We start from the raw sequence: 13,942 nt of genomic DNA on the forward strand, positions 1-13,942 counted from the left end.
AGACTGTCTTTTCTGTAGACCAACATGGGGGGCACATCCCGAGAACATCCGGACAATCTACATCAGTGTTATTGAACCAATTATGACTTACGCTGCTGGCACATGGGGGCAAGCGGCTCTAAAAAAAGGGACAATAAAACGGTTGTTAAGTATGCAACGAGGCTCTGCCATCAGGATCACACGGGCGTTCAAGACCATATTCATCACAGCCGCTCTAGCACTCGCAGAACTCACCCCTCTGGACCTCAAAGTCCGGGAGATGCTGGCACTGGAACTCACAAAACTTACCGGTGTCTCTCATCTTTTGCCTTGTGGTATAGCTCTAGAACGCCCTATACCACCACACAAATTATTGCTTCCCGTTACCAGAGTTTCATAATTACTCTACTCACTCAACCCTATCCCCATGCTTTGAATATCTACACTGATGGAAGCAAGTTGGAGGATTCCTCCGTGGGAGCGGCATTCGTTGCTGTCCTGGAAGGCCACCAGACCGCTTCCAAAAAACACAGACTTCACTGGTTTTGCTCGGTCTTTCAAGCCGAGCTCCTCGCCATTTTGAAAGCCTGCTCGTGGGCCAGTTCAACACACCCGAACACATACACAATTATTCACACGGAATCGGCCATCGCGGCACTACAGAATAGAAGCAACACCCACCCCATCGTCACACAAATTCACACTCTGATACACGCACGCGCGTCTTCTACATTACACTTTAGCTGGGTCAAAGCCACACAGGCGTTATCGGTAACACGGCAGTCGACTTGGCAGCAAAGAGCGCTACCGCAATGCCGCTATACCGGCTTATGTTTACTTCCCAATGAGTTTCATGAAGAGCACAATCCACGCTGAACACAACCGCATTTGGCAGGTTAGATGCGAGAGCTCGGCTCAGGGTCGATATACCATAGGACTCCTTTCGAAACTCTTCGACATAAACAAACTACGAAAATCAAGACATCTTTCCATCTCACAAAACTACTAAGCGGGCACGGTTACTGCAAGCAGTACCTGCACCGTTTTAAAAAAATCGATAACGAGACTTGCCCATGTGACGACTCCACAGTACAGACTTTTCATCACTTACTAAGACACTGCTCCCGATTCGAATCCAAAAGTCGTAACCACGTGACCTTAAGTGAAAACCTTAATATACTTCCGTTCAACTTACCGGACCTTCTCAAGAAAAAATCTACAGCAGAATTTTTTGATGAGTTGGCCCGGCACATTTTCCTAAACCTCAAGGCATTTAACGGTGTGTGGCGCTTAGGCAGCGACTTGAAATAAAATAATGTACCAAGTAATATATAATTGAGGAAAACTTACGAATTGTATTGTTAATAATATATATAAATTTTAGCTGTATTTACCCATAAGAGAAAATTGTAAATAATTATAAAACGCTGTCGTGCAGTTGGGAGAAGATCTGTATCAAATAGCGGCAACCTTCTCCCAACTGCCTGCGTTTAGTAAAAGCGAAAAAAAAATATTGTAAAAAACACTATACACGACGACAACACTATATACGAATTAATTAAAAAAAAGGTTTGGTGTGAACTTTTCTCAGACCAGGGAGTATTTGACGCCCTCGTAACCATATACTAAAAGATTAAGTAGATGATATAGAGCAGGTCAATAAGAGTATAGTTTCTTTCTTGACCTATTTTCTCATGACATACAAATTGTATAAATGCATAATCTGTTGCTTATTGAATTGTGTTGAGTATTGAACATCATACAACTATGGTATACATTATATAGCATTAGGTTCCACGTCTGAATTTGTTCATAATAGTTTTGAAAACAAATCTTCAATAATATTTACAACAATAATCAACTAAGTAGACAGTATCATTGAGTTTACTAACATTAGCTATGAGTAATTGTAATGACTTAAGGATGTGGCAGTGTTTGGTTCATAAGGACAATTGTCTTGATTTGGTAAAAAAATTGTGGTAAAATAATAAATTTCTTTATTATAGAGTATATTCTGGACGCATATCTTAGATTTATCTAAGAAAAATAAGAAACACAACAATTTCCTTTCCAATTCTTACATTTATTTTTAAAAACTCAACATTACATTATAAAGGACAATACCATAAACAAAATATATATTTAAATCTCTAAGACAGGCCCTCTCTTTTTTTCCATTCTTCCTTCATATGTGCGATTTTCTTCCTTTTATACTCATTTTTCTTTAGTTTTTCTTCTCTTAACCGTTTCTTTTGTGCAGCAACACTATTTGCTCCATTCATAACTTCATCTAATTTTGCAACTAACATTTCTCTGGCCAATTTTCTATTTTCATCTTGACATCGACTTAAGTGACACTTGACTACTGTACCTATAATAATTTAATTTTGTTATGTACATAGAATTAAAAAAAATATTTTAATATGGCAGTATTTAATATACAGATATTTTTAACCTATGATCTAAAAAATTATGATAAATCACAAATCCATAACTGCTTATCACTGTTCAAAATTATTTGCAAGTAATATAAATTAATACATGATATTAACACATACACTAACAGAGATTGTAAATTTATGGGCATATTCATGTAAAGTTGAAATCTTTAATTTTCTTCTGTGTTTTTAAAGCAAATAATTCATACAAAAAAAGTTTCCAACATCTTAAAGTCTATGTCACACACAATTCTTTATATTGTATCCACCCAAATAAGTAACTGAATTTTATGCACCCTGTAAAGTTCTTTCTATAACAATGACTAAATCTTTTTTTTTTTTCACTTTCATGTTACAATGAGTACCTCTTGTGTAAACAATAGACAAAAATCCATATTATAGTCCTATGATTTTGAAATAAAATATCATTTTTATTCAAGCCATATAAACAAAATAATTGACATCCAAATTTAGTGCTCTAGAAGTATATGAGAGAAATATATTTAAAAAATTCTGATTTTGTCACTGCCTGCCCTATCATCTAATTGCTATTTCACACTAATTTTTGTTACATTGCTTATACAACCAATGGCTATTGGGTCCGAAATGTTCTCAAGTGATGACTACAAACTATTAAAAGGTGGTGTGATTAGTTCATTGCGCTTGGTTGACTAACAACATAATGCAGGACAGAGGAAGTCAAAAGATGCAGCGCAAAACCAGTCATTGCAGAGATCTGTGAGGTCTTGCAGTGTTAATAAATAAATTAATTGACATGCTGCATATTTAACATATAGGAGAAATAAAGAAATAATTATAAAATTTTCTTATACCTGTGGGATTATGAGTTAAAACAACACAATTAGCATTCTTATTCACAGCAGATCCGCCTGGTCCACCTCCTCTAACAAATTGCTCCTCCAACTCTGACTCATTGATTTTTGGTACCAATGAGTAATCTATATGTTTTAATGCTATTAAGCAATTGGAGATCCAAGCGGGGCGAATTTTGTAGACGTTGGGAAGTTTCAGAATGAACATTACAATACAGATCCCCTTCGGAGCAAAGCTTCTCCTTTCTGAAAAAGTAAATAAAAATATCATTTAAACAACTTAAGCTTTTCCCTAAATAAGTCTAAAGTTATGTGTAACATTTGGTAAAATTTAATTATTATTTTGAGAAAATAATTATCAGAAGTCAATGAAGGTCAACTAATCTCCAAAATAAATTCTCCCAAATTTTTACAGCAAGCTTGCAGAAATAGTAAATCCGACAGTATCGATGTGAAAACTACTGACAAAGGAGATTTTTTTCCCAGTTTTCATTACCCATACCTTATATGCAAAATTTATTTCTTCACTATTGCTTAATGTTTTGTTGCGTCGAAATTCACTCGAAACTCTGTTTCTGAAATAATTTACGTCAGTCAAAGTAAGTGATTTAGAGTATTGCATTAACTTTTTATATAAATTAAGTATTTCTGATCTAGTTAACGACATAATCAAAGTTTACTAAAAATTTATGAAATTAAATTAGGTTATTTTTTTAATCTTCATTTATGACAGTGACATTTATTACCAATGACTTCTTTTGGATAGTTTTAATATTTATGTCGAATGAAATGCGATTTTTTTATTTATTTTGTTAAACCATTGTATTGTACATTCGATGCAATCATGTCCTCTTGCATAAAATACCACTATTTTTTTTTTTTAAATTGTTCACCGTTGTCTATTCTAGGTGCTTTGTAGGGTCTACAGAAAACATAGACAAATTCATTATATATCTACACATACCTATAAATCTACACATGACAACAGATCGTGTTCGATTGTTGTTATTATTTTAATCTAAGTTTTAATGAAGGAAATCTAAATTGAAATTGTAAATTATAACAGAAAGTAAAAATGGTTCGTTTTAAAAACAGGTTTGTGACTTTAGTCGATACATGTATTAGGTTTCAAATACGAATTTTTATTTATTAAATCGATTTTCAGGTACATAACTGTAGAAATAACATCTCCGTTGATACCAGAAAACAAACCTCTAGCTTTAAAGTCAAAGATATTTCATGATACTGTTATTGATAAAATTCAACAGTTACACGGAGATTTTGGAGTAGCCGCCGTGAGAACAGGTTTTCTAACCAAGTATTGCAATGAAAATACGCGAATAGCAATACTAAGATCGAGGCATGGCCCCCATAAATTTGTGTCAAGTAGTTTACCATTTATAACTAAAATAGGTAAGCTTGACGTCAGTTTACGAACATTGCATGTAGGTGCAACTTTAAAACACAGTTTCAAATTTATTCTCAAGCATCAAAGGGCTTATCTAGATTCAATGTGGTCTAAATTAAAAACAGACGAAGAACGAAAAAATCTAGAAGCTGCTGTTATGGACTTTACAAAAACAGATGTGGCAATTAACATAGAAAATATTTCATAAAATAATGTACTATATAAATCAAATTGATACATGATCATAAAAAAATACTTAACTAAGGAGTGATGTGTAAAAAATGAAAGTTATATTTTCTTGGAATCCCAGCCCAGTTGCCAGAAGAAAAGAATAAAGGTTTAACAATATGACATGTAGATAAATAGTTACAGAACATTATAACTTAATATGTTACTTGCTTACAATATCCAAGTAAAACTTATATCACATGCTTTTGTTTTATTTTAATATCTCATGTTTTTTATGTAGGTATATATTTATATATATTAAATCGTAATAATTTTATCATAAACAACAATGTTATGTTAATTCTGGAATATGTAGAAATAATTTCTTCCTTAGAGTTGACTCAAATATGGGAACTTGTGCGCGTTGTAATTTATTGCATATGTGTGATACTATATTGGTTACTTTTGTAAAAATGTCATATAAGTGCTCTTCTTTTGCTTTTCTTCCAATTGAATAACACAAACTTTGAATAAATATAGATCCCTTTTGCTCATCTCTATAAGCCTCATTTTCAGGTGCAGTAGCCCAATAAATAAGAAAATCAGATTTTTTAAGAAAATAATTTTCTGAGGGTCCGTCTGCTACAAGATGTGTTGTATATCTGTGTTCATCAACTTGACAGGCTTGAAGAATCAATACTTTTGGTATGCCACGTAAACATCTTGCTTCATTAGAATCTAAAAGATTTTGAATATCTTCGACTTTGACTTTTACTGAATCTGCAGCATACACATGTCCCCTTATACCATGTGATAATATGCATAACATGAAAACACTGTCATCTGGACAAACATCATTATGAATTACATCTTTTATAAATTGAATCATTTCTCTATGGCCAACATTACAACAGCTTCTGATTTTAAAATTAAGGGATGACATTGTACGTTCCAGGCTTAACTGGTCAATTGTTGAACCTAGACGATTTTCTAATGTGTGTGTTTGACTTTCACTCTCTATGCTATCTTTTGAAGGGTGAAACTCTTCCTGATTTATAATGCAACAAACACCAATCCTTTCTTTATTTTTAATAGGGTATGCATCCCTAGTTATCTGTTTTGTGTCAGATTTTAAATTTAGGGTAGGTGGGTCTTGTTTATTCAATGTCTCTAACATCTGAAAAATATCCACGAAGCTTTCATCAAACTTATCTTCAAGTTTTGGCTTATCATTATCTTTCTTAGATACTCCTGGTGTACTATCTAATTGTGAAGGATAAGAACTTGTTTCATTGTTAATTATGTTTGCTACATTTTTTATTTCCACTGCTATCTTTTTTAATCCAGGCATATTTTCAATGATCTTAATAAGTGTTTCAACCTGACATTTGTTTTCCAAAACACTTTTTCCATGAATATTACTTTGACCAACAGTTATAAACTTGTGTGACATTAAGTCCAATAAAATAAGTTCACAAGATTCATATTCAGATGTATCAATGTCATATGTGAGTAAAGATTTCTTTAATCTTTGAAGATTATCAGACTTCATGTTTTCACACAATTTGTAAAGAGCCTTCTTAATGAGATTAACATAGACACTCACATTTATATTATTGGGAAGATAATGATCTTTTACATTAGAGACATCAAATCCTAATTTTCTAATTACGTTGTATAGACGACAAATAGTAAGAGCCTCTATAAATTCATATTTCCAAGTTGGCCGAGACTGAGCATTTAATGCCCAATCATATAATAAATTCATGTCGCTATCTTTACAAATCCGCTGGTGCACAAGTAGTCGTTGTAAAGCTGTATCGGGAACTTCGTAAAGTAAAAAAACTAGAGATATCATATCATAGGAGTCTATATCTTTTTGAACCTCCTGTATCACTTCAAGGTTAATAGTACACATTTTATCACCGAAATATTCTTTTTGTTGTTTTCTTGCGTCCGATTGCAGCATTTTCAAATCTTCAAGTCTCCAAAGATTCCTGAATCTCTTTTTTCCTAGTTTTTATACCACTTTTGGTATAAACCAATATGTTAACGTTAGCTTTATAGTTATGTAAAGTAAAAACAAACTGTATCACTTTATCAACACCGAACTAAACTCGATGTATGATTAATTACTCTTCTGGATCGTTTAATATGAACTTTAGTATAACTGGCTTGAAGTTTAAACTCGTAATAACTTTGATATTTTTATAAAAAATATTTTGCGTTACGTTCCACGTAAGCTATTACATTTTGTAATGGTCGATGTAGAATATTTTTATGTGATATTAGTAAATCGTTTGTTTAGTAAATGAAAAATCTGATTTTATCTTTACTTCATATTATACTTAGTGAATATCTTTTTATTTGTAGAGCGTCGAGTTAATTAGAAAATGTAAGATATACTAGGTTCTTCCCCGTAGTTACAGCTTCAATAGTGAACAAAAAATATGCGTTCAGTTACATAAAGTTAATGATTTCTAAAAAATAACTATATGCTTTTAGAATTTTACAAAAACACTTTAGATTTATTGGCTATGCACTAAATTTAATATTAACGAATAAAAGAAAACTTTTTTACAGTATGAGGAAACTAATATTCCAATTATTTATTACATAAAATAGTGTGTACAATAATGATGATATAAAGAATATGAAGAACATATAAAGAAATATCAATTGCAAAGATACCTTTTAAAACTATTATTATAGAAACCTTTCAAATCTCTTGTACTCCTCATTTTTGTAAAACATATTACTCTTTGCATAACTGAAATAAAAGTCGGGATTCTTCTTAAAATATACAGAAAGGTTTTTTCTTGATGATTTAAACTTCCATTATTATTTTTCTTACTTAATTATACTCATTAGGTGTTAATCCACGTTTTCCTATTAAAATAGATTGTTACCTTCATTTAATAAAATAAGTAAACAAAGCAAGTGTTAAATTATAACGAAATTGTAAATTTTATATCCAGCGCTATAAACGTACAAAAATTAAACAGGTTAGATTCAATTATTGTTACTGTATATTTTTCTCGAGCTCTTTTCAATCATAATAGTAAAATGAATATGGAATCAGTTATATCATAATGTTAATAACTTCAAATCGGTTTACTGGAACATAATCGGAGCGTAGAGGTATTAACGAAACGTAAATCTACAGCATCATTAATCTCCCAATTGGTGTCCTGATCTTCTGCGCGAATACTTCAAACTGTACCTCGGTATTGCACCTTGGATAAAGCACCGTATCGTATTTAAATCTTCGATATTAAATTTAAATATAAAATATATTACCCGGAAAGTAATTTTAGTCATTACATACCGCTTTACAAAATTTTTCTTTCATAGCGAGCCGACATAATGAAATGACAAATGATTATAAAGACACAAGACAATGTCTCAAACTCTCGAGATGAACGTAAAGATATGGAAATTAGTTGTACCATGGCTAAAAATTGCTTAAAGTGAGAAAAACTTGTAATATTCCGGAATTAATATAAATCATTGATTATAAAATCGATAAAAGAAAATTAAAAAATCAACTTGTTTGTATGTTATTTACATACGCTTTAGCCGTATTCACATATTGAGCTTTAAACATTACTTTCGATATGTACCCGGGGACTATAAATCATAAAATTTTAAATGCTAATTCGCTCATTGTATAACTTTCAAATCGATAAATTCACTTTACATAATAATTTCGTAAATGTCGCTAAACACGGTATTAAACGTCCAGTCTTATTTCCTAAATAATTGCATTTGAGGTAAAAAATTAAAGGGACAAACCTAAAGAAAACAGAGTTTATGCATTTTTTACCTGCAAAAGTTGATATAATCCATTAAGATTGTACAATTCATATTTACATATTTTAATTATTTCTATATACGTATTATAAGAAACGTATTGTATGAAATGTGTAAAATGTCGACATAAGGCATAATTAAATTAATCGATGTAAGTATCGAATAAATACTCTATTTTGTTTATTTGTTAGGCGCGAAACTTAAACAAATTATATATTAATCTGTACACAGTCAAGAATTTTTCTTTTATGCTTTGTTATAGAATTTTGTTTAGATTTGAATACATTGTTTGATAAGTCTTCATCTTGAACCCCTCATCTCCTAAACTAAAAGAATCATGAAAAGAAAGCAAGGTTATCTTAAGTCTCACAGGATTATTAGCGAAATCTTATCTCTAATGTCACCGTGTCAAGGCTTTAATGTGCGCATTTATCTCGCAATTACAATATTATATCTTAGCTTAACCCACTATTCTTTTCTTAACTGAGTTTTAATGTTACAACATATAAATAAACATAATTTTACTTATTCAAGAAAACTTTGAGAACCACTATGGATAATCAAATCTTTTTTGTTGGTGTTGATGTAGGATCAGGCAGTGTCAGAGCTGCTCTTGTTGATCAGAATGGACATGTATTGCAAACATCAGTTAAGGAACTACAGATATGGAAGCCAGAACCAAGTTTTTTTGAACAGTCATCCAATGATATTTGGAATTCTTGTGGATATGTTATAAATGTGAGTATTGCTACGTACTATGTTTTTCAGAAACTGCCCGAAAATTTGTATTGAGCTTCATCACAACATATTTCTTAATGTTACTTAAAAAGGTAGTATATATTTTAACACAGAGAATAACCGTGAAACTTCAACCAGAAATTTGCTTATGTAAATACTTTGGTTAAATTCACTTTTCCATAGAAATAGTTAATTAATTATTTTGTAGTTTCATGGTAATTAGGTATGATTATGTTAGTTAAGAGTATGACAATGTATTTACTTTCTCTTTTTTATTTACAAGAATGGCTATTATAAATTCAAGACTTATTAGAGTCTGATCAGGTCTTAGGTGATCCATTTGAAAGTTATTTTTTATACATTGTTTTTTTAATGATAATGGTCTTATGTGGTCTCTGCAGTGTAATTTCCACTACCAAGTGGCAATGCTCTCACTTTATGATGGGGATAAAGATCTAATTATTAAAAAAAACACTCTCTAGTCTTAGAGGCAACTGAAAATAGATATATGTAATCTATCCCTCCGAGTTATTTTTAAAAAAATCTCATAGTCATATCTTTATTTCAGAAAGTCACTAGAAATGTAAAATCTGATTGCATAAAAGGAATTGGTTTTGATGCAACTTGTTCATTAGTGGCACTAGATAAAAATGGCAACCCATTGGCAGTGAGTGAATCAAATAATAATGAACAAAATGTTATTATGTGGATGGATCATAGGGCTCAAGAAGAAGCAGAGTTTATAAACAAAAGCAAGCATGAAATACTTAAATATGTTGGCGGTAAGGTGAGCCTGGAAATGGAAATGCCTAAACTTCTATGGTTAAAAAAACATCTTGCTAGCAGGTGGACAGATTTTGGATATTTTTTCGATTTACCAGATTTTTTAACATGGAAAGCAACTGGATCAGAAAGTCGTTCCCTTTGTTCTCTTGTTTGTAAATGGAATTATGAATATAAAACTGATGGTAAAAAAGGTTGGAATGAAAGCTTTCTACATACTATTGGGTTAAGTGACTTAATTGAAAATAACTTTCAAAAAATTGGCATTACAGTATTAATGCCAGGACAAAAGTGTGGAGTTTTGAAGGATGATGTTGCAAGATCCCTTGGCCTAGTACCTGGCATTCCTGTAGCTACATCTATTATTGATGCACATGCAGGTGGACTTGGTATGATAGGTACTTCTGGCAAAGGCATAGCATATGAGATGTCAACTAGACTAAGTTTAATATGTGGGACTTCAACATGTCACATGGCTGTTCATCATAACCCTGTATTAGTTCAGGGTGTGTGGGGACCCTATTTCAGTGCAATGGTACCTAATATGTGGTTAAATGAAGCAGGACAGAGTGCTTCCGGCCTTCTTTTGGATCATGTCATATCCAATCACCCAGCAGGAATGCAATTGTTAAAAAAATTCAATACTGGAGAGTAAGTTGACTTTTATATTATACAATACTCTAGACATCTAATGTAAGCACATAATTTTGTACTTGCTATTTGTCAATCCATACCATAGGTTTCTTATGGGGTTGTGCTGCTCCCTTGTGGAAATTGGAGTTTTTAATGACACAATAAGTTAATCTAAAAGCAAATTAAGCCATCATGAAATACCTTTGGTTTCTGAAAATATAATTTATTGCCATCTATAATGTTTATCCTAATAGTATCAAATAATGAAAGGGGTATAGAATTCTTTTGTAAAGGTAAAAGTAAACCATTAAGAAAGCTTATTATGTTGCTTGTTTATATATACATATATATATATTTATATATATATATATTCATAGGGATTATGTATGTGTATACAAATGTTTTATACTTACTTAAAAAAATGATAATTGCACTATATATGTAATGTAATGAAATAAAGTGATGTTTATACTTTATTTTTTAGGATGCGTAGTTACTTAAGAGAGCTGTTATTGCGAAAGGCAAAAGAAGAAAAATTAAGTAATGTCAGCTTACTAACAAAAGATTTCCACATTTGGCCTGATTATCATGGTAATCGATCCCCTTTAGCTGATCCCTCTATGAAAGGAATGATATGCGGACTTACAATTGATAATAGTGAAGAAAACTTGGCATTACATTATTTAGCCACATTACAGGGTCTGTCCGTAAGTGAATTTTGTTATTTTCGAAAAATTTGTGTAAATAAACATTACACTAAAAATTTAAGCTGGAATTAAATGTAATAAGAATTACTCATTCATAGAACAGTAACATGCTTTATAGGCAAATACCAGAAGGTGGATAAGAATATGGGTTTCTATCAATTTTAATTTGCAGTTAATGAAATGAAAACTATACTTCAAGGTTTAGAAATTTAACGACATATGAACAAGACTAAAATATCAAACTTTGTTTACTAAATAAAACACTTTATTTTTATACTAAATTTTGCCAATGTTCATGAGGCAATTTTCATCTTCAATTTTCTTTTAGGGACATATTTCTTTTTTATATTTAAACAAAGTTTATCAATAACGAAAAAGTTAATCAATATTCGTTTTCGTGCTTATATTTGGTGATGGGAAAAAGTAACAAGGCAAAACTAACAGGCCCAATTCATAGATCATTTTTAAAATGAAAATAATACAACATTTTTAAATAAAAATGATCATCTTGCTTAACAGCAAATATAATACAAATTAAATGGGTATATAAAAATTGAAATAAATTCAAGAAAACAAAAATGTCAGACAAGATTTTCAATCAGTCATGAAATCTTGTTAGTCAAAATATAAAACAATTGCTGATCTGAATTATCCACCACACTATTGTGCTTAAATTGCATCTTATATTTTATCATATAACATTAATCATCATTCTATATCCTTGAATATAATATTTAAATATTAAGTCCTATGAAATTCTCCTTTGTTTTTTATAAAGGTTTGTGGGTACCTGGCTATTTAAGGTGTTAATATTTAGTGAAGTAATTAAACCTGCGAAGAATGAAACTATCTAAAGATCACTTAACATTTGCTGAACTGTTGCTGTGATAATTTTTAAAATATATAACTATGTATTTGTTATTTTTCAGTATGGTACACGACACATTATAGATGCTTTATTACAAGCGGGATATGAGCCATTCCAATCATTGCTCATATGTGGTGGCTTGTCAAAAGACCCATTGTATGTCCAAATTCAAGCAGATGTTGTCTGTTTGCCTGTTTTGAAACCACATGAGGCTGAATCAGTACTCCTTGGCTCTGCTATTCTAGGTGCATGTGCATCACAATATTTTAATAATGTTCAGGCTGCAATAGAAAACATGGGTGGGTCCGCTGATGTGGTTCACCCAAACGTGAACATGAAGGTATTTCATGATAAAAAATATAAAGTATTTTTACAAATGTATAAGGATCAGTTGAAGTACAGAGGTATTATGGATGTAAACATTATGTGCAATGTTTGATAGACTGCCATTATTTGGCTAATGTTTTCAATATAAATACTAAAGTTAGTAAATAATGTATGTACATGGATCTTATTTAAGTGAATAAAAATTTAATTAAGTTTAATTTTTTCTGATTTATATTGCCAATACTGAAATCATTTGCCATGTTTATTAAATTAGTGTCCAATTATATTTACAGTCATGTCTTAATATTTTAAAGGTAATGTGCATATTCATCGATTTTAGAATTAAATGTGTACTTCGTCCTATAAATGTCATCAAATCCTTAGACAAAAAACATGAGTTAATTAATAGACAGCAAAAAAATTAATTTTAGAATTATAGGTTTTTAACAAGCCTTTTATTCTTAAAATAATAGATATAGTAAAAAGCTCGTTTCTTAATTTTGATACTGAAATTGACAATGTTAGAATTTATATAAAAAGAAAATGCTATTTGGCTTGAAAGTTTGTCTGCTTTTTAGTATAATAGAAGAAGTCCTCACTTCTGTTTGTAAAACGTCGTTTTTTGACGCCTTTTTATAGGTCAGTTATATTACCATAAAAATAGAAGTGTAATATAAAAAATTGCTTATTTTCATAATCGCTTGTAGTCAAGTCTAGGCTAAAATCTGTCTCCCGTTGAAGATCTCGGAGTTGCTGAAACTACCGTTCCACTAATTTTGGACCTCCCGAGTCACCAGATTTTAATTCCTTGCGTCAAGAATGTCTCAAATTTACTGTATTTATTCTAATTTTATAGCTCCAGTACACAAGTAGATTGACCGAATATAAAACCATCGGAGATGTTTATTAAATTACAATCATCGTCTCTAAGTTATGGTATAGAATGACAAAATGTGACGTAGGTACGTAAGATACGGCTCGCTAAATCCATCTAACGAAGACTTAAAACTTCACCTATTTTGTACAAACTTTTGGTAATAGATGTCGCAAAACTTTCCGTCTTTGATAATTATACATTCATAACAATAAATTAAAAACTTAAACATTAGCCGTTCTACAATAGTCCTAATTGTACATCATATAGTAATAGTATATACTTTTAAATATTTACATTTTGTTTTTCTCGAAAACATAACCGTTACATAAAGATAGTAGATACATTGAAATCTCTATTAAATACCAAGAAT

At 31.0% G+C, this 13,942-nt stretch overlaps 4 protein-coding genes across 4 annotated transcripts; 2 read left to right on the top strand and 2 right to left on the bottom strand.

The window, feature by feature from the left end:
* Positions 1-2,051: 2,051 nt before the first annotated feature.
* LOC137930224 (mitochondrial translation release factor in rescue) lies at positions 2,052-3,840 on the bottom strand. Its single transcript, XM_068773417.1, has 3 exons — positions 3,753-3,840; positions 3,251-3,496; positions 2,052-2,350 (listed from the first exon to the last, which is right to left on the bottom strand). Exons 2-3 carry the CDS (start codon positions 3,456-3,458, stop codon positions 2,130-2,132), a joined length of 429 nt encoding a protein of 142 aa, XP_068629518.1. The 5' UTR covers positions 3,459-3,496; positions 3,753-3,840; the 3' UTR covers positions 2,052-2,129.
* A 387-nt stretch (positions 3,841-4,227) lies between these two features.
* On the top strand, positions 4,228-5,075 carry Pop5 (POP5 ribonuclease P/MRP subunit). Its single transcript, XM_068773416.1, has 2 exons — positions 4,228-4,345; positions 4,416-5,075. Exons 1-2 carry the CDS (start codon positions 4,326-4,328, stop codon positions 4,864-4,866), a joined length of 471 nt encoding a protein of 156 aa, XP_068629517.1. The 5' UTR covers positions 4,228-4,325; the 3' UTR covers positions 4,867-5,075.
* Positions 4,938-7,001, bottom strand: Dredd (Caspase-8 Dredd). Its single transcript, XM_068773415.1, has one exon. It carries the CDS (start codon positions 6,793-6,795, stop codon positions 5,179-5,181), a length of 1,617 nt encoding a protein of 538 aa, XP_068629516.1. The 5' UTR covers positions 6,796-7,001; the 3' UTR covers positions 4,938-5,178.
* A 2,047-nt stretch (positions 7,002-9,048) lies between these two features.
* LOC137930403 (FGGY carbohydrate kinase domain-containing protein) lies at positions 9,049-12,884 on the top strand. The gene is made up of 4 exons (XM_068773645.1): positions 9,049-9,377; positions 9,946-10,811; positions 11,278-11,500; positions 12,430-12,884. Exons 1-4 carry the CDS (start codon positions 9,192-9,194, stop codon positions 12,805-12,807), a joined length of 1,653 nt encoding a protein of 550 aa, XP_068629746.1. The 5' UTR covers positions 9,049-9,191; the 3' UTR covers positions 12,808-12,884.
* Positions 12,885-13,942: the final 1,058 nt, after the last annotated feature.

Source organism: Battus philenor, unplaced genomic scaffold (assembly GCF_028537555.1).
Source record: "Battus philenor isolate CCGP_79_NKW_IND1 unplaced genomic scaffold, ilBatPhil1.0.hap1 SCAF_6, whole genome shotgun sequence".
NCBI classification, from domain to species: Eukaryota; Metazoa; Arthropoda; class Insecta; order Lepidoptera; family Papilionidae; genus Battus; species Battus philenor.